The sequence below is a fragment of the Ovis aries genome, chromosome 1, assembly GCF_016772045.2.
Source record: "Ovis aries strain OAR_USU_Benz2616 breed Rambouillet chromosome 1, ARS-UI_Ramb_v3.0, whole genome shotgun sequence".
NCBI classification, from domain to species: domain Eukaryota; kingdom Metazoa; phylum Chordata; class Mammalia; order Artiodactyla; family Bovidae; genus Ovis; species Ovis aries.
This window is the reverse complement of record NC_056054.1, coordinates 247,982,897-248,003,631: the sequence shown is the minus strand read 5'-3', so window position 1 is coordinate 248,003,631 and position 20,735 is coordinate 247,982,897. Positions and strand designations below refer to the sequence as shown.

The following is a 20,735-nucleotide window of genomic DNA, read 5'->3' as shown; positions in this document are numbered from 1 at the left end:
AGTGACTTGTTTGAGAGTCACTGAAACAGAGAAAAATATAAAAGATGAGCCTAGAGCTTCTGTGGAGTCAGAAAGTAAGGAATTGCTCAAAAAATAATGAGGCCATGTAGAAAGGATGTTGAAGTCAATTAGAAAGAGCTCCAAATAACCAAGTCTGGGACAATTTGAGCATCAAAGTGAATAATGATAATAATAGATTAAAGTCTGTAAACTAAATGTCAGTGAGCTAGTGCTGATGTAACAATTAAGTACATGGTAGAGAAAGGACTGCTTTTCCTTATTTGTGAATATAGGATAAATGATAGAAATAAATCACTGTTAGCAAGTACTACAATATGGGCATAAGTGTAATGACAGACAGCATATATGCATAGTCTCAAAGAATAACACTGTAAGATGTCTGATAGGTACGTACCATCTTAGCCCGTGGTGGTACTCACTTGTCTCTGACACTTTGCAACCCCAGGCTCCTCTGTCCATGGAACTGTCCAGGCAAGAATATTGGAGCTGGTTGCCGTTTCCTCCTCCAGGGTATCTTCCCATCCCAGGGATCAAACCTGGCTCTCAGGTCTCCTGCTTGGCAGACAGGTTCTTTCCTATGTATCACCTGGGAATCCCCATCTTAACTGAGTGCTCAAAACTAATGTCACCAATAATGAGACATTCAATACCTCCTGGAAGTTGCATTAAGAAGGATACCAAGATGCATAACCTTAGTCGAATCATAAGCAAACATCAGACAAATTCAATTTAAGGAATATTTTATAAAATAACTGGCCAGTACTGTCAAGATCATGGAGCAGAGAACCATTTTGGATAGAGGAGACTAAGTGGACATGACAAGCTAAATGCAGTTTGAGATCCTGTGTTGCATCATGTGCCAGGAAGAGGACATTGGTGACATTTAAGTGAGGTCTGTAGACTAGTTAACTTTATTATTAACTAACATCGTATCAATGACTTTTCTGTTTCTATAATTCTACTCTGATTACACAAAATGTTAACATTGGGTGATGGGTATACAGGAACTCCAAATATTTAACAGCTTTTTGAAAGTCAAAAATTAATTCAAAATAAAAAGTTTGAAAAATTGTCTACAGCTTGTGCATCCAACCCAGATCTTTTTTTCTAGCTCCAGACTCATTGTCCACCTACCTTTTTTGCCTTCCACTCTGATGTCTCACAGCACACAAATTTAACACATTTAAAGCTGCAATATTGACTTTTATATCTGTTAATATCTAACTCTTCCCCACAGCATTAGCAGATAGTACCACCGTCCACCCGATTGATCAAGCCAGAAATCTGGAGTCACTTAAAATTTTTCTCCTCTACCCCACCACAGATAGGATTGTTTTTATTGGTTCTATAAAAGTTTTTCTTGAATTTTCTAATTTTTAATAAACATCTACTGACATTTCCTTATTTCAAACCATGAATCATTTCTTACCTTGACTATTTCAATAATCTTTTAACTCTTCTTCCAGTCAGCAGTCCATTTTGTTTGTAAGCAGCCCAGAGCAGTCTTTTGGAACATAAACTAGATCATGGCAGTCCCCTGTTCAGACCCTTGAGTTTGCAGTGCATTTATTTAGAATAAAATTCAGGCTCCTTACCATGGCCCATAGATCCAGCGACCTCCCCTGCCTTTTGATCTTGTTTTGTTGCATACTTCCTATGAACATGCTTGTTCTCCCAGTTCCTTGAGTGTGACATTACTCTTCTGGCTCAGAGATCTGCATCTGCCTTTCCTTTTGCTGGAAATGTCCTTATGCCCATTCTTCTTCTAGTTGGTTCATTCTTGTCTTTTTTAAGTTTCAACTTAATGTCACTCATCCTAAAGTAGGGTACCCTATTCTTTGTCTTCCATAGCACTTGCCACTGTTTGTAGTTATTATTTTTTAGTAATTGCTTGTCATCTTCAGGTAGACTCTAAGCTCCATGAGGGCAGGGGCAGTGTTTGTCTTACTCACTTCATGGCCCCAGCATCTGGCACTTAACTAGGCACTAAATAAATTTTAAAACATGGCCCCAGCATCTGGCACTTAACTAGGCACTAAATAAATTTTAAAACAGATAAATGAAGAAAGGTTAACATTTGACTTCTTAATGGATGAATAGAAAATAGCTTGTCTAGAAAAAGTGTTTTTTTCCAAAAGGAAAAGAATAATACAAACAAAAATATGAAGTCAAGAAACAGCGTGGTATTTTGTGTGTGTGTATAATTAAAAGCAGCTTGATGTTGCCTGATATATGAACATTGAGTCAGAGATTGATCAGAAATTGATGAAATAGTCTGGAGCTAGTTCTTAGAGGCTCTTATGTACCATATGAACTTATAAAACTTAGGAGCTTATGGAACTATTGGAACGTTTTAGACAGTAGAGAGTGAACAGATTTGTATCTGGTACTGCCAAAGCGAGCACCTGATTTGCATTTTAGAAAGATCAGATTTGTGACAGCAGTAAGTACAGAAACTAGGGGGTGAACTTGAAGGATATTACGCTGATGCTGGAGAAGACTCTTGAGAATCCGTTTGACTGCAAAGAGATCAAACCAACCAGTCAATCCTAAGGGAAATCAATCCTTAATACTTGCTGGAAGGACTGTTGCTGAAGCTGATGCTCCAATAATTTGGCCACCTGATGCGAAGAGCTTACTCATTGGCAAAGACCCTGATGCTAGGAAAGATTGAAGGCAAAAGAAGGGAGCAGTAGAAGATGGTTAGATAGTATCACCAACTCAGAGGATATGAATTTGAGCAAACTCCAGGAGATAGTGGAGGACAGAGGAGCCTGGCGTGCTGTAGTCCATGGAGTCGCAAAGAGTTGAGCATAACTTAGCGACTGAATGATAACAATGAAGGGTCATTGGATTTACTTTATGAGATCCAAGTGAGAGTGGATTCTGTGCCAGAGCAATAGTTGCAGATATGAGAAAAGAGGCCAGATGAAGTAATATTTAGAGAGTGGAATCACTGAAACATATTGATTGATTAGATAATAGAAAGTGAGGAAGAAGGAGGAATTATTCCAGTATGGCTCCTAGATTTCTAGCTGTGTTATACAGGGGTGGTGATGGTATATACAACAAAGAGAAAATACTGGAGAAGGAGCTGCTTTAATAGATGGTAGTGAGTTGAGTTTTAGCTGCTCTTGAACATCTATGTAGGGATTTCCATCAGACATTCAGATACAGAAATCTTTAACTCTGTGGTGAGATCTCATATACAAGTGTATTGTTGATAGTAGTTGTGGCCATAAGAATAGATGTGATAGATTGTAGTAGGGTTAAGGGAGGTTATGTAGCATAAAGAGAGCAGTTGCTAGCAAATCCAGTAGTAGAGGGCTTCCCTGGTGGTTCAGATGGTAAAGAATCCACTTGCCAATGCCAGTGCAGGAGACCTGGGTTCAGTCCCTGGGTCGAGATGATCTCCATCGTCTCGAGAAAGGAATGGCAACTCACTGCAGTATTCTTGCCTGGGAAATCTCATAGACAGAGGAGCATGGCAGGCTGCAGTTCATGGGGTCACAAAGAGTCAGACACGACTGAGCAGCTAACACTTTCAGTTTTTTTCCAGCAGTTAGAATTAGAAAAACCTGAAGCATACAGATAGGTGTTACAAAGGAAGTTAGGGTCAAGGAAACCAAGAGAGAAGAGAGTTTCAAAGAGAGAGTGATCAGAAATATTGCATGCCGCCAAGAAATCCAGTGAGAATACCCCTGAAAAATATGGATAGCATTTGACACTCAGGGGACCTTAATGAGGAGAGTTTCCATGGAATGAAAAACAGAAAAAACTGGATTTCAGTAAAGGGAGGAGTGAATAGGAGGTCAAGAAATTAGGAGAGAAAATAGAAAAATTAGATAGGTGCAAAGTGACTTGAAGTCCAGGCAGTAATTTTTATTTTAGAGAAACGGACTGAGGTAAAGAACCTCAGGAGAGAAAATTGAGACAAAGTGAATATATGGTTGTTGCTAGTATATGGAAGTTGTTTTATATCCTGCAACCTTTTTACATTCACTTATTAATTCTACTAGCTTTTTAAAAATAGGTTCTATTCAGTGTTGTACACAGTCAGTTATGTCATCTGTGAATAGATGGCTTTACTTCTTCCTTTTCAGTCTGTTTCTTCCTTCATGGTACTGGCCAGAAACTCCAGTACAATGTTGAATAGAAGTGAGAACAAACATTCTTGTCTTATTACTTATCTTAGGGGGTAATTTTTCAGTTTTTTACCACCAAGTACAGTGTTAGGTATCCATCATCAGGTTGAGAAAATTCCCCCTTTGTTCCTAGTTTGCTGAGAATTTTTACCAGAGATGGATATTCAGGTGATCTTAACACTTATTTTTTGTTTTTATCTGTTAAAATGGTGAATTTTGTTGACTGATGGAATGTTTAAACCACATCCACTTGGTCAATGTTGTGTTAGTATTGTTACCTATTGCTGGCTTTGATTTGCTGAACTTTTGTTAAGGATTTTTGTGTCTCTATTCATGAAAGATATTAGTCTGTAGTTTTCTTATAATGTCTTTGGTTTTGTAATCAGGATATTAACAGTCGCTTTGGATGAACTGGGAAATAGTCTCTCCTCTTCAGTTTTCCAAGTTTTTATAGAACTCATGTAATTTATTTTTTACATGATTAGTGTAAAAATTCACCAATGAAGCTGTCTGGGCCTGGAGTGTGTTTGTTTTGTTTTATACTGTATTTTTATGTCTGCTTGATAAATTGAACTTGTTATTATAGAATATCCCTCTTTATTCTAATATTGGTAATATTCTTCATTATAAAATCTAGTTTGATATTAATACACCCACTCTGGCTCCCTGGCTGGTTGGTTCACTTGCTTTCTTCCTTTTTTCATGTTTGTAATTTAAATTTAATACTAGAAGATTTTTAGTCCAACTTCGATTTTATACTTATATTTCTTTCCTCTTACATTGAAAATCTTAATCCATAACATTATATACTTAACAATGATTATTTACATTATCTTATAAAATAGATACAGTAGATTCAAAATAATAATACCAGTATTACCACTGATGATTAGGTTATTGAATGAAGTTTTAGAAGTTTTAACTGTTCTATTTGTTCTAAGACTATATATCACTAAGGATTAGAATCAAATACTGTGCTCTAGTCTTTTGACAGAGAAGGCGATGGCACCCCACTCCAGTACTCTTGCCTGGAAAATCCCGTGGATGGAGGAGCCTGGTAGGCTGCAGTCCATGGGGTCGTGAAGAGTCGGACACGACTGAGCGACTTCACTTTCACTTTTCACTTTCATGCATTGGAGAAGGAAATGGCAACCTACTCCACTGTCCTTGCCTGGAGAACCCAGGGATGGGGGAGCCTGGTGGGCTGCCATCTATGGGGTCGCACAGAGTCAGACACAACTGAAGCGACTTAGCAGCAGCAGCAGCAGCAGCAGTCTTTTGAACTAATTCTAGTTCTCTCTTTAAGTTTATTTTCACTTTGGAAATATAAAAGTTTTCTATGTTTGCAGATTCAAAACTGTGTCAGATATATCTGAATAAGTCCCCATTCCCAAATTTTAGTCTTGTCAGTATTTTTACAAATACAAGCAAATAAATTTATGCACATATACTGTTATAAATAAAAATATATTAATGTTTCCCATTCCATTCTTATACAAAGTATAGAGTTCTGTAACTTCTTTCCTTTTTTTTTTAATCACTTCACTGCTTTTTTTTATTTTTTACTTTACAACATGGTATTGGTTCTGCCACACATCAACATGAATCCGCCACAGGCATACGCGTGTTCCCCATCCTGAACCCCCTTCCCACTTCCCTCCCCGTACCATCCCTCCGAGTCTTCCCAGGGCTCCAGCCCCAAGCATCCTGTATCGAACCTGGACTGGCGATTCATTTCTTATATGATATTATACATGTTTCAGTGTGAAAATTACTAGAGCTAATCAATGAATATAGTAAAGTTGCAAGATATAAAATCAACACACAGAAGTCCCTTGCATTCCTATATACTAATAATGAGAAAATAGAGAAATTAAGGAAACAATTCCATTCACCATTGCAACGAAAAGAATTAAATACTTAGGAATATATCCACCTAAAGAAACTAAAGACCTATATATAGAATGTAACTTCTTTCTTCACTTAAGAATATATACTGAAGATCTCTCCATAATCAGTGTAATTAGAGAATAGATATTTACTCCATTCTTTTGACAACTATGTAGAATTCCATTGTATGGATTTACCATAATTTATTCAGCTAGACCCTTGCTAATGGATATTTGGATTGTCATTACTCATTGATTCAGCTTTCCTTTAGTTAGTATTAGCATGGTATATATTTTTTCTGTTTTTTACTTTTATTTTTATCTTATATTTAAAAGAATTTCTTAAAGACAGAGTATAATTTTTTTTGCCCCATCTGAAAATTTTTGCTTTTTAGTTGACATGTTTAGACCATTTACATATCTGTATAATGTGTCTGTTACTCTACCTTCATGTTTAATAATCTTTTCTTCTGCCATTTCTAACCTTCTATTAATCCCACTCAGTATTTTTCATATCAGAACTTGTAGACGTTCAGATTTTAATGTCTTCTGTGTTTCTACCGAACATATGAAATGTAGTCATAACTTTTTCCATGTCCTCATCTACTGACTCTGTCATCTGTGTTATTTCTGGATCTGTTACTATTGATTTGGCTTTTTTCCATCCTGGGTTATATTTTCTTGACTTTTTTATGTTTCTAGTTATTTTCTGTTGGATGCTAGACATTGTGGAGTTGCTGGATACTTTTGTATTCTTACGAATATAGTTGAAGACTTAAATTATTTGGAAACAGTGTGATTCATTTATGGTTTGCATTTAAGCTTTGTTAGCTGGAACCAGAATGGCCGTTTAGCCTGTGGCTAGTATTTTCCCACTACTGATGCCAGCACCCATAAATTACCAGCTTTTTACCATGCCCATGGGATCTCTTGATAGTCATTTGTAGGCTTCAGGAATTGTCCCCTCTATTCTTTTCTAACTACCCCTCCCCCCCACCTCTGCCTCACATGTATATGCTTATCAGCACATACAGTTTCCTCACAGGTATGTGCTTATCAGCACTCAGCTGAAGACTGGGGATGGGCAGGTGGTGTGGGTACTTTTCTAGCTCTCTGGTGATTTCTTTCACTCTGTGCAGTTCTGTTTCCTCCAGCACCCTGTCCTGGGAACTCTAGTCACCTTGGCCTTCCCCAACTGACAGCCCCTCTCTTTCTTCTCGAGGAGACCGTCTAGCAGTAGCCCAGGACAGTTAGAGGGCTCACCTTGTTTATTATCCCCTCGAGATTACTGTCCTGAACTTCTGGTAATTATGCTTTTTTTTTAAAGCTATTGAAGTGGGAGGATAAATGTGTTCCCTGTTAACTCCCTGTACTACTGCATACTCTTGTATGTCAGTTCAGTCACTCAGTCGTGTCTGACTCTGCGACGGCATGGACTGCAGCACGCCAGGCCTCCCTGTCCATCACCAACTTCCGGAGCCTACTCAAACTCATACCCTTTGAGTCCATGATGCCATCCACCGTCTCATCCTCTGTCATCCCCTTCTCTTCCTGCCTTCAATCTTTCCCAGCATTAGGGTCTTTTCCAGTGAGTCAGTTCTTTGCATCAGGTGGCCAGGGTATTGGAGTTCATCTTTAGCATCAGTCCGTCCAATGAATATTAAGGACTGATTTCCTTTAGGATGGACTGGTTGAATCTCCTTGCAGTCCAAGTGACTCTCAAGAGTCTTCTCCAACACCACAGTTCAAAAGCATCAAATCTTTGGTGCTAAGCTTTCTTTATAGTCCAGCTCTCACATTCATAAATGACTACTAGAAAAACCATACCTTTGACTAGACAGACCTTTGTTGGCAAAGGAATGTCTCTGCTTTTTAATATGCTGTCTAAGTTGGTCATAGCTTTTCTTCCAAAGAGCAAGTGTATTTTAATTTCATGGCTGTAGTCATCATCTGCAGTGATTTTGGAGCCTCCCAAAAATAAAGTCTCTTACTGTTTCCATTGTTTCCCCATCTATTTGCCATGAAGTGATGAGACTGAGTGCCATCATCTTAGTTTTCCGAATGTTGAGTTTTAAGCCAGCTTTTTTACTTTCTTCTTTCACTTTCATTAAGAGGCTCTTTAGTTCTTTGCTTTCTGCCATAAGAGTGGTGTCATCTGCATATCTGAGGTTATTGAGATTTCTCCTGGAAATCTTGATTCCAGCTTGTACTTCATCCAGCCCATCAGTTCACATGAGGTACTCTGCATATAAGTTAAATAAGCAGAGTGACAGTATACAGCCTTGACATACTCCTTTCCCTATTTGGAACCAGTCTGTTGTTCCATGTCCAGTTCTAACTGTTGCTTCTTGACCTGTGTACAGATTTTCCAGGAGGCAGTTCAGGTGGTCTTATATTCCCAAAGAGTTTGTTGTGGTCCACACAGTCAAAGGCTTTGGCATAGTCAATAAAGCAGAGCAGAAGTTGATGTTTTTCTGAAACTCTCTTGCTTTTTTGATGATCCAAAGCATGTTGGCAATTTGATCTCTAGTTCCTCTGCCTTTTCTAAATCCAGCTTGAACATCTGGAAGTTCATGGTTCACATACTGTTGAAGCATGGCTTGAATTTTGAGCATTACTTTACTAGCGTGTGAGATAGGTGCAATTGTGTGGCAGTTTGAATATTCTCTGGCATTGCCTTTCTTTGGCATTGGAATGAAAACTGACATTTTGCAGTCCTGTGGCCACTGCTGAGTTTTCCAAATTTGCTGGCATATTGAGTGCAGCACTTTCACAGCATCATCTTTTAGGATCTGAAATAGCTCAACTGGAATTCCATCACCTGCACTAGCTTTGTTTGTAGTCATGCTTCCTAACGCCCATTGACTTGACTTTGCATTCCAGAATGTCTGGCTCTAGGTTGGTGATCACACCATCATGATTATCTGGGTTGTGAAGATCTTTTTTGTATAGTTCTTATGTGTATTCTTGCCACCTCTTCTTAATATATGTAGAAGTTAATATTTGTCTTTTAGTTAAAAAAAAAATCCTAGGCAAAGAATCAAATCATTCTGTACTATAAAGAAGTTTGGACTAAATTTATTTTCCTTTGTAATTTCTAGAAAATGTGTCATTATCTAATGCTTTGTATGTCATATGTAAATAAAATACAAGATAATTTGGTGTAGTAAGGTTATTTTAACATTAATTTTAACTCATGGTTTATGATGTGAAGTTGTTTGATTTACCAATTAGAAGCGTAATTAGGAAAATATTTCATAATATATGTAGCAAGTAAAATAATCTGTATTTAATACTACTACTTGTTTGTCAGAAAACCTAATTTTTATACTTCTATTTTAAAATTATTTAAGAGTACTTCTGAAGATTTTTATAGACTCATATTTTTGGGTTACGGGTGTTTTTTTGGTTTGTGAATATTCTTGTCGAAGTCTTTGTATACTGAAAAGCATTTTTCTCATTGTTTTCATACTTCATAAAATTATAGTGAGTTTTTATAATTAAGATTTCTCATAATTAGTGTTTACATCAGATAAGTTTGGTATTATGAAGAAAGTATGGGTTGCCCCAAAGTTTGCTTGGGTTTTTCCATATTATGTTACGGAAAAACCCAAACAAACTTTGTGGCCAAGCAAATACAGTTTATTCCGGCACAGTGGGAATGTAGGAGGACTTTGAACTTTAGAAATGGAGTTAAGAAAGTAGAAGTTGAGTCTCAGCCTACTTCTTACAAGTTGTATTACCTCTTTAGCATTATTTTGTTATTTTCTCACATAAATTTTTTAGCCTTACTTTCTTCTTTAAAATGACATGATTATACCTTTCTCAAAGACAGTTGTGAGAATTAGGTGCATTCTGTGCAAATAAATAGTAAACTGCAAATACTATGTAAAAATCAGGTATCATTTTGAGACTTAGCCTAAGAAGTATACATTTCAAACAGTATGTACAGTGGGAAAATATGACTATACCCAAGCCTGACATTAATAACCAGAATTGTTGTCTTGACCTGTACTTTTCATCAGTTAGTTTCAGAAAGTTTTTTAATTTGATTTTTGATACCGAATTTAATAGAAATGAGTCATATTATCATTTCTTTCTTTACTTGGCAGCATACCATTTGCACTTCACCCACATATATGATCTGTGGGTTGTAGAGAGAAATTAGAATGTCGTTCGGTAGCTCACATCTTTCAGCCAAGAATGCTTTTCACCAACACTCATGAGTTTATTGTAGGCACTGGGAAATGTACACCCTTAGATGGTCAACTGAATTTGTGAACCTCAGTAAAGAGAAAATTTGAGGAGCAGGTCATTAAGTCAGATTCAGTGTTCTTTGTAAATACCAGTAACTATTATCCATGGAGTAGATGAGATGATCTTGGTTTTTATGGCCTAAATCATTTTCTACAGAATGATGCAGGAGCTGTTATTGAGAGTCAGAATAAAAGGCTGCAGGACTGTATGTGGCTTGCTCTTTATTTATGAATCAGATTTTAAGTGGAAACCACAGTTGTTTCCTTGTTTCTCATTCATGCTTCAGCAGAGGATATGATGCTACAGATTTGACTTGGTTTGTAGTTTCTCCTTTAAGGTTCACACCCTTTTCTTTTCCTTTTTAGAAGCCACAGTCAGTTTAATGTATTAGCAAACCACAGCATGTACCTTGTTGGATATGCTTTGTGTGCTAAATATTACTTGGTAGTCTCAGTACTAATTGTGGTGGTCTAGTCCTCTTTTGGAAGTATAGCATAAGTAAATGAGTTCCGGGAGCTCAGCTCAGTGCTTTGTGATGGCCTAGAGGAGTGGGGGTTGGAGGGGTGGTAGGTTCACGGGGGAGGGAATATATGTATATGTATAGCCGATTCATGTTGTACAGCAGAAACTAACACAACATTGTAAAGCAATTATACTATTCAAAAAAATCCAAAAAAAACAAGTGCATGCATGCGTATGTTTGGGATAAGTGGTATATAGGCATACAACTATAGACATGTGAAAATCAGTTTTAACCCTTTGAGTTTATAACTTGTATTTAAAGATAATGTTTTATGTTATTTAACTTGAGTATAATAATGTTAATTTTCTCTTATTCTTCCTTAGTGTCAAGGCGTGCCATGGGTTGCCTCTCATAAATGGACAAAGCTGTGACCCTTACGCAACAGTTTCTCTAGTGGGCCCTTCCAGGTAATGTTTATTGAATTAGTATTAGATTTTTAAGTTTAATAATTATAATATTAAGTTTCTAAGAGAGCATATTAAATATCTATTTATGAAATAGACTAATGAATGCTTTTTGAAAGAAAAATCTTCAGTTCTGTTATACACTTGGAAATAGCCAACTATTCTTTTATGAAGGAAAACAAGTGCCATTTCAAATCTACCAGACTCTTAGGCTATGGGGAGCAACCTCTTTTATAGTATTTAAAATGTACTTTAAAACATGAACTTGACCTTCTTTCACCATCAGCCTTCTTATTTTCAAACGTCTTAGATTTTATTGCAGATAGAATCCTGTTTTAAGAAATATTAGCTCAAAATAGCAAGGAAGTTTCAATATTTTTATCTAGAAAGCAAGTCAGGACTAAAAATACCTTTTCTGCTTGTGCCATCTGTGCTGTTCAGAGAGAATTCCAGAACATGGTGAAGCACACTGCATCATTGATTTAAATTACTTATGATAATTTATAGAAAATCTATAGCAATTTTTAGTATTTTCTATTTTATAATTTCATTATGGTTTCTTTCAGAGCCTGACTAGTTGAAATTTGTTTACAACTTGAAGGCTTAGAATCAAGAAACAAAGAGCATAATAATGCCAGACAGAAACATATATATACATACACAGACATGTACTGCTTCTTCCCAGCCCCAAGCTCACTATGTATCTTATTTTTAAGAAAATAACCAGTAAGTCACTTTGAAAAATGTATTTGTCCCTATGGTATGTAAAGCACCATACCTCGTACTTACTGGGTTCTCAAGCAATAGTATCCTATTATTAGTGTAGATGGTTTTAAATTTAAAAGCAGATACTCAGTCGTATAACATTCATGCTGTCAAAGGGATTTAATTCTCCATGTTTCAAGTGTTTAGTGGAATTGTTCTTGGTTTTTGTTCTTGTTTATAATTAGTACCCAACAGATTCTTTAGTGTAAATGCTTAGTAATGTACAGATAGAAACTGTTTATCATCCAAGTTTGAAAGTCGCTATTGGTTTTGATACTGTGCTGTGGTTGTGAAGGATGTTACTGTTGGGGAGCTGGTAAAAGTCTCCGTGGGACTTCCCTGTACATTTCTTTGCAACCTCCTCTGCATCTCCAATTATTTCAAAATAAAAAGTTTTTTTTTAAAAAGCCACATTGTAGCCAAAGTCCAAGAGGTAAACTGAGTTAAATGTGTTCTGAGGTATTTTTCAACATAGAATAAGGTGTTTGAATCTCATTGTCTTCCTTCTGCCATTTATTTTGAGTTGCTTATATAATAGAATGTGTTATTTAAAAACCCCTGAAGGAAACTTTGACAGTCAATCTAATATAGCCATGGAATAATAAAATCTTGGCATATATCACATATACAAAATTTGTGTCTTTGATTTGAGTTTTTAGAGACACATCAGTTTTTTCCCTCAAGTACTATTTAAAGCTACTGCCTTCCCTGAGTCATCCTAACAGTTAAACAGAAAAGAGGCCTGGCTCCCTGGTTGGAAATAGCATGTTTTATAATTGTGTACTGTTAAGTTCTACAAGGTAAAACTCTACCACATTGGAACAGGAATGACCAAAAGAAGACAAAAGTAAAGAAGAAAACGAGCAATCCGCAGTTTAATGAAATCTTTTATTTTGAGGTAACTTTTTGTTTTCTTTAAATGTTAATACAACTAAGCATTTTTTTTCCTGAAAACTATGAGTCCATGGTGTGACACAATGGAGGCCCAGTGCAGAAAACGAAGGCAGAGCTCTGATTAATTTGAGGAGGGGGAGGTCTAGGACCACACCCATTCTTCAGTCAGCCTTGGTATCACACCCGCCTTCACACAGAACCCCACCTTATCCAGCACCCCCAGGACTCTTTGGCAGAATACTCCTTGAAAGCCATTAGTGAAGTAAGTGCAATATCCACTTGTTAGATCTGGGTTCTAGTCCCAGTTGAGTTTGAACAGATCACTACATGAGAGACTCAAATTTCTTGTGAAAGGATAATTTTGTCAGAGCAGTAGCATCCCAACCTAAGTCATAGAGTTTTTATGAGGTTCAAATGTGAAAATGCTTTGAGATTATAAAGTATGATATGGTTAAGGCCTTGTTATTAACTTCTTTTTAGCTAAATCACTCTAAGGAGACATGCTTTTTTTCATAGAGAACTTCAACTGCTTTGAAGTTACCCAAAATACAGGGCTTTGAAGTTCCTTATTATGGAGCTGCTGCTGCTGCTGCTAAGTCGCTTCAGTCGTGTCTGACTCTGTGCGACCCCATAGACGGCAGCCCACAAAGTTCCGCCGTCCATGGGATTTTCCAGGCAAGAATACTGGAGTGGGTTGCCATTTCCTTCTTCAATACATGAAAGTGAAAAGTGAAAGTGAAGTCGCTCAGTCGTGTCTGACTCTAGTTACCCCATAGACTGCAGCCCACCAGGCTCCTCTGACCATGGGATTTTCCAGGAAAAAGTACTGGAGTGGGGTGCCATTGCCTTCTCCATAATATGGAGCATTGTTAAATAAATCCTTTTTCATATTTGAAAACTACAGGAAAAAACAAAAGTAAGCTCTATTCTAAAAGATTATGTTCTGCCCATAGGATAGGTTGCAGTTGAAATTAACATGTAGGAAAGATTTTTTTTTTTTTTAAGTTACATTTTGTGCTTTTCCTTTTTTACATGGGTTTTTTTGTTTGTTTGTTTTTTTGATATTTCGAAGTGAAGAGAGTGAGGGCACATCTAGCCATGCCTGATTACTGTGCTTTAATAAAGGAACACAGTTGAAGAAAGGCCAGAATTGAAGCAGGAAGAATTGTGGGGGTGGAGGCAAGGCAGAAAAAAAAAAAAAAGAAAATGTACCAGTGTGAGATTTTTCCATTTTCCAGGCAAGGACTTACTTAATTCAGTTGTTCCATATTTAAAAATGGCTATTACATCTAGCCTGAAAAAAATCCAAGAAGGGGCAAAATGTCCTTTGAAAGTCAAGACCTGACCTGTTTGGTATATGCAAGCATGCATATGAAGCCTCAAAACATTCATTCGAAGGGCCCTTTTGTTGAGTTTATTATAAAGATAAAAGTTCAGTCTCTGTTCTCTAGCTAGAGTAAGAGACCAAAAGCATGCACACGCATACAGACATGCAATAGCAGGTGCTGGGGAGCTCTGCTGCCGCTGAGTTAAGCCAGAGGAAAGAGTATTAGAGATGGAATGTTTTGAACAAAGACATAGAAACAGAAAGTTATGTCCAAAGAGTAGCAAGTAGTGATTTGACTGAAAGGGAATAAAGGGAGTTAAGCTTAGAAAGATAAAGTAGGACCAACTAATGAAAGACCTTGAGAGCAGGTTGGAGTATTGGACATTGAATATTGTTGAGCCCAGAGATAACAAGAGTAATGAAGTATTTTGAGAAGAATTAACCATGATCTGTGGGCCAGATGGCTACGAGAGAGAACAGAGATCAAGAGACTGTTGTAGTCTAGGTGTTTTTTTTAAAAAAAGGAAAAAGCAAAAGCGGGGGAAGAGTCTGACTCGAGAGAGTAATATGGAAACAGGGCGGAAGAGAAAGATGAGAAACTACAAATGGCAAGATAACAAATTGGTTACAGAAGAAAAGATAAAAGGAGGAGTCAGATGTTGTCCTCATGATTTCAAATCTGGAAAAGTTAAGAAGGAAAACAAGTGGTTCAGTGTGGGGCATAATGAGCTTGAGCTCTGACATGTGAAATCCTCCCATAGTTCATGACTAAGATGGGTGATGACTGTAGATAAAGATTCAAGAATTGCTTACAGTGACTCAAGAAAGCAAGCCAAGGGTGTAGAGGTATGCAAGAAAGGAGAGAAGTGAACCAGCTAAGTTCTGCCACATATTAAATATTTGACTTTGAATGTGTTTCTTAATGTCTGTACTTTAGCTTCCTCATTCTCAAGATGAGGATAATAAATCTAGCCCTGCCTGCCTCAGAGCAGTGTTCTGATGAACACAGAAGATAATGAATATGAAAGCACTTTGTTAACCGTACAGCCCTGTGTAGCTTAGAGCAAAATAAAATATAAAACCCTGGAGAAAACCCATGTGTGTATGTTCTGAGGAAGAAGTAATGGCAGAGGTAGAAGCAAGGAGAGCAGAAGGTAGCCCAGATCATGCTGGGTAAACTCAGAGAAAAGAATATCTCTGGGAAAATGGAGGATGTTTGTATGGTCACTCGTTCAGATAAAGGGGTCATGGAAGGTGAGAACTCAGAATTTCATCATCAGACTTGATGATTAAGAGAGGGGTTTTAGGAGGGTGATCTATGAGGAAGCCAGATTATAAGGAGTTACTGTAGTGAGTGGGTGGTGAGGAAGCGGAGGCTGTAAGAATGGGTAGCAGTTTTGAGATACTTGTCTGTGAAAGGAAAGAGATAGGAAGACCATAATTTAAGGGGGGGAGAATTTTTCTTAGACTTGAATGAGGTGAACAGTATGGTCAAGAAAGCTGCAATTAAAATAGATCGAATGCTGACTGCATGTTTACTGCATACCATGTGGGGGTGGAGCTGTCTCAGAAAAGAGGAGGATCATCTCACCCTCTGATTCAGAAAAGGATGAGAAAAGTCATCCAGTCAACAGGCCTCTATGGGAACGGACGTGTTCAGGTGGACAGTAGTTGAGGAAGTTCTGCCAATGGCCTTGATATTTTCAGTAAAAATGTGAGAAGGAAGTGTGAGGGTGGCATTGTTATCTTGAGAAATGTGGGAAAGTCTTCAAACAGTTCCTAGCTTATGCAGTTTCACTGAAATAGAACACTTTTACTCTGAGTCACCAACAGATACATATGAGCCAGAGAACCCAGTGTTCCTACATATTCAGTCGATAAAGGGTATGGAGGTAAAGTTGATTTTGATGTTTTATTTACCACCTTATCTTTACCTCTCTCTGCTACTTCCATAGCTGTTTGTATATTTAGATTTGGGATCAGATATTACATGGGCATTTTCTTCTGTTTATAAAAAACACAAACACTTTAGGGGTGGTTTTTTTAAAGTTTGTGTAGGAAAAAGATATTAAAAATTTTTTTACTAAAATGTTTTGTTTATAGGTGACGAGATCCAGTAGTTACACGAGAAAGTCCCAGTTCCAAGTAGAAGAGGAGGACATTGAAAAGCTGGAAATTAGGTATGTGAATTGGATTTTACAGAGTTGCTGTTTTCTGTGCCAAAAGAAAAATCCTAAATTTAACTGAAAAAGATGACTCAGCCTTAACAGAATTCTCTTTAGCAAGTTCATCAGTGAAACTGAGAGGAATGTACATTTTAATTTAAATTATCTTCTAATTTAAATCCAAATTATCTTCTCAAAATCTGATTTCTTTGCAGAAGTAGTCAAGGTGTATCTATTTTTTAAATGACCTTATTTTTACCTATTTATATTTTTAGTTTTTCCCAAATATAATTGCTCCTTAAAATTTTAAATCATAACATAATGGATGCAAAGAATATATAGAAAAGTAATTATATACTAGCCAATTTAGAAATAATTTTTTTATTCTTCTTAACATATCTGCTGTCTAACAGAAATTTCAGTGAGGTAAGAAGTCTTGTAAGATAACCCAACAGGTGCATGTGTTTGAAGTTTGTGCTATTTCCTAGGTCTTAAATATCTATGCTGTTTGGGAGGTGAAAGTTTTGTATATGCATGTATAGGTGTGGTGTTAACAGTGTGTTCATCTGAAGGGTGTATTAATCACATGTTTGGAATGACCAGGTAATGTATTTTTTTTAAATCACCTATCTTTACATATTAACTGGTTTTGAGAAAGAAACTGTAGTCTTGTGTTGGTTTCTTTTCTCAAATTCAAAAATGTAATTCTGTAGTCCTTATTTCTACAGGTTAAAATAAAATCTAGATTTTGGAACTAAGAAACTGAAGTACTTTCTTTTAAATTATTTAAGATAGTTAAATTCTGTGCTTTTAAGGAAAACTACGGTAGTATTCTGCTTTCTTAGTTTAGCTAGTGAGGTGTATGACGGTGCTAACATCTCTTATTTTTAAGCATGTGAAATTACTTGTCTGGTACTTTCACCATAAGCATCTTTGCCATAAGCACCTTTACTGTAAACATCTTTGCCACAGACATTTTCACCACATAACTAATTGGCTATAAGTCAACTTTGCTGTGAAAAATAAAATAACTGGTTGACAGTTTGATTTCAACTGGTTGAACTGCATTAGTGTTTCCTCTAGTTATCTATGTAATTGATAGCTTTATTGATCAGACAGGTGACAGTGATTTGCCCCAGGAGTTGGTTTCTTATTTTGAAACACACCACATTGGAGGAGAGTCTGAGGGCCTCAGAGGCATAGAGTTGAACCCACATTTCCCGTAGAACTTTGAAACATCTGTCAATAGACATGGGACATTGTGCCAAGAATGAACAACAGTGTGGATGGCTTTCCCAACGCAGTACAAAGCTCAGAAGCAAGTAGTGTTTGGAAATGGACATCTCTTTTAACAAAGGAAGAAATTTTAGCAAAACAGTGTAATGCCAGATGAGGAGACCAATCAATAAGCAAAAACAAAAACAATGTGTAAAATACTGTGAACGAAAGACTTAGAAGACAAGTGTTTAGGTACAGCCCACAAAATAAAATCAGTTATTTGTGAATTATTGCCATGAATTTATACATATTTTGAATGTATTAAAATTTTATATTTTGCAATGAAGTCTTTTTAATTTTATTTTTTATGTTTGTGTCTTTTTTAATGTCTCTCTTTTATTTATTTATTTTATCTTTTTATGACAGAGTTGCCTTATAACCAGTTAGTTATGTGGTGAAAATGTTTGTGGCAAAAATGCTTGAGGGAAAGATGTCTGTGGCAAAGGTGCTTATGGCAAAAGTACTCAGAACCTTAAATTAATGCTATAATACAAATTGTAATAGTTTGAAGCTATTTAGTCATGTTTGTTCTCTTACACATTGTTTGCAAAAAAAAATCAAGCCAATTTTAAAATTTTCAGGATCGACTTGTGGAACAATGGAAACCTGGTCCAAGATGTTTTCCTCGGTGAAATTAAGGTTCCTGTGAATGTATTAAGAAATGATGCCTCTCATCAAGCCTGGTAAGAAGACAGATACTGTAGTGAACTACATAGTAGGTCAACCCCTTTCATGCACTGTTTGTGCAAATAAATGGTTCTTTTAAGTATATTTTAAGTTTTGAATGGATAAGCCCAAAGTCATTAACACTGATGTGGCCATTAATTTATTGTTACAGAAATACGATTATTTTTGTTTTATGACTTGCCCTCTGGTACTGAGATAAAAGAACTGAATTGTCTAGAATATTTTCCTGTTCAAAAACTTAATCTTAACTCTGAAGAAAAAATGTAGAACATTTCAAACATTACATAAGAGTTGCTCTTGTGAGAGAAAGTTTGATCACAGATCAACATCTGTAGTTCACAAACTTTATTAACAGGCATAGGAATTGCGAATGTTTGAAAGCAAAGGGTTTATTGTAGAGATTCTGCTGTTATGGAATCTCACCAGTGATTTTTCTTCCCCAAACCCTATTGAAATGTACTGTGAATGGCTCTGGTGTTATTTTCTTAATGTCTGGGATCTAGATGTTGAGCTCATTCAGTTAATGAGCTTTTCAGGGGTTCTGGTGGCTCAGTATTGGCTACAGTATTAAACCTTTTCTTGACTTCTTATAACGACATTAAATTCATGTTAATGTTCAGACATTAAACTGATGTTAGTTTCCTTAGCAAAATCAGTGTGAAACTATTGCTTTTTTTCCTGTCTACAGCACATAAAAGCAGGTATGTCCTCTCCCCTCCAGTAGGTTGCCCAGTAGCCCTCATGCTAAACTTGGGTTTCAACTGAGTATAAAACAACATGCCTTCTCATTTGCCTTGTAAGGCCCCCTTTTAGTGCTCAGCTTCAGTTGCCTGGAAGAGGACTTGAAACCAAGTGTTCCGATGTTTCTTACTGTGGGCAGCAGTCTCATTTGTCTGCAGGATCCTGCCTCTCCTGAGTGCCTGCCATCAGGCATTCTTCACTTTGGTCTATGTAGTCTCAAAATTTTTATTTTATTTTTTTACCTTTTGCTAATGCAGATCTAAGATTAGTCTTTATGGTGGCATTTTATATGTTGTAACTTCCAAAACGTGTCCATAGATGGGGCAGGGGGTGGGGGGAGGAAACTTGGGCATTTTTTTAATTAACATTTGAGGCTTGTCATTCCCTCCTGCCGAATTTCTACCATCTTATATAAAGTTAGCATACATTTTTTAAATGAAAATTTCTGAACTCAGTTCATTGCCTTTAAAGTGATATGCCATGCGTGCCAAGTTACTTCATTTGTGTCTGACTCTGTGCAACCCTGTGGACTATAGCCCACCAGGCTCTTCTGTCCATGGGCTTCTCCAGGCAAAAATACTAGAGTGGGTTCCCATGCCCTCCTCCAGGGGATCTCCTGACCTAGAGATCCTGTGGCTCCTGCATTGCAGACTTAACCACTGAGCCACCGAGGAAGTCCATAGCATGCTACTTGGTACAAAATAACACGTAAGTTGTTGTGCCTCCCAAGGCTTCTCCAAGTGAACTTGAAATGTGCCATTATAGCCTGTATTTTAAACAAGATGTCTCCAAACAGGCCCTCCAAATTTGGCAACAGTTTGTCGAACTACCAAGTCAGGATGTATGAGCACTAACAGAAATTAATTTTATTCCTGTAGAGTTATTTTTGGCCAGTATATGTTAAAGGTAACATGCCAGAAGTATGTGTTAAAATTTATGCAGCATGAAATAGAAACATCCTGCTCATTCATTTACACTTCCCTATACGTGAGGAAATATAAAAATGTGAATGCAATTTCCTTTTAAGTCAGATTAAAACCCATTCTCCTTTGTCAGTTGTAGAACTGCAGTGTCCCCTTGTGGGGTTGTTAATAACTAAATGAAAACTCAAGAAAAGCTTTACCTTCAGGATTCCAAGTGTATTTTTTCTAATCTCAATAGTAGGAAAGAGAATAATTATCAGTAATATAATTCTGTTGTTTGAGAAGTATTCGTTTGCTTTCCCTTTCCACATTATTTCTATTTAGCATTTACTATTAGAGTCTTTTCCTGAAAACTGATTTTTTTTTTTTTCAAAAAATATTTATTATTTTTATCTATTTGGCTGTGCTGGATCTTGGTTGTGGCATGTGGGATCTAGTTCTCTGACCAAGTATGGAACCCAGGCCCCTGGCATTGGGAACATGGAGTCTTAGCCACTGGACCACCAGGCATGTCCCCTGAAAACTGATCTTTTGTGGTTTCAATTTTGTTCTCAAATTATGACATGATTCAGTTACTTTCCCTTTCCTTTGTTAACTAGTCAGTTCCTTAGTGACAGTGTGTATTCTTTATTCTGAAACTTCTGTTAAAGTGTTAGGATTAGCTCATTAGTGTCGCTGTTAGCTAGTTTTAACTTTCACATATGTAAACAACAGAA

General features: G+C 36.8%; 1 protein-coding gene across 6 annotated transcripts in view; it reads left to right on the top strand.

Annotated features, from left to right (window-relative positions):
* The window catches only part of RASA2 (RAS p21 protein activator 2), a 124,674-nt gene that overhangs the window by 59,809 nt on the left and 44,130 nt on the right, over positions 1-20,735 (top strand). For 5 of the 6 annotated variants that reach the window (XM_060395193.1, XM_060395179.1, XM_027959799.3 and 2 more), the window contains 4 exons: positions 11,159-11,242; positions 12,830-12,902; positions 16,329-16,405; positions 18,250-18,351. In XM_060395193.1, the coding sequence (XP_060251176.1) occupies positions 11,159-11,242; positions 12,830-12,902; positions 16,329-16,405; positions 18,250-18,351 (336 nt within the window). Of the gene's footprint in view, positions 1-11,158; positions 11,243-12,829; positions 12,903-16,091; positions 16,118-16,328; positions 16,406-18,249; positions 18,352-20,735 lie in introns of those variants that run through there. The other variant, XM_060395198.1, reaches the window with a different exon arrangement.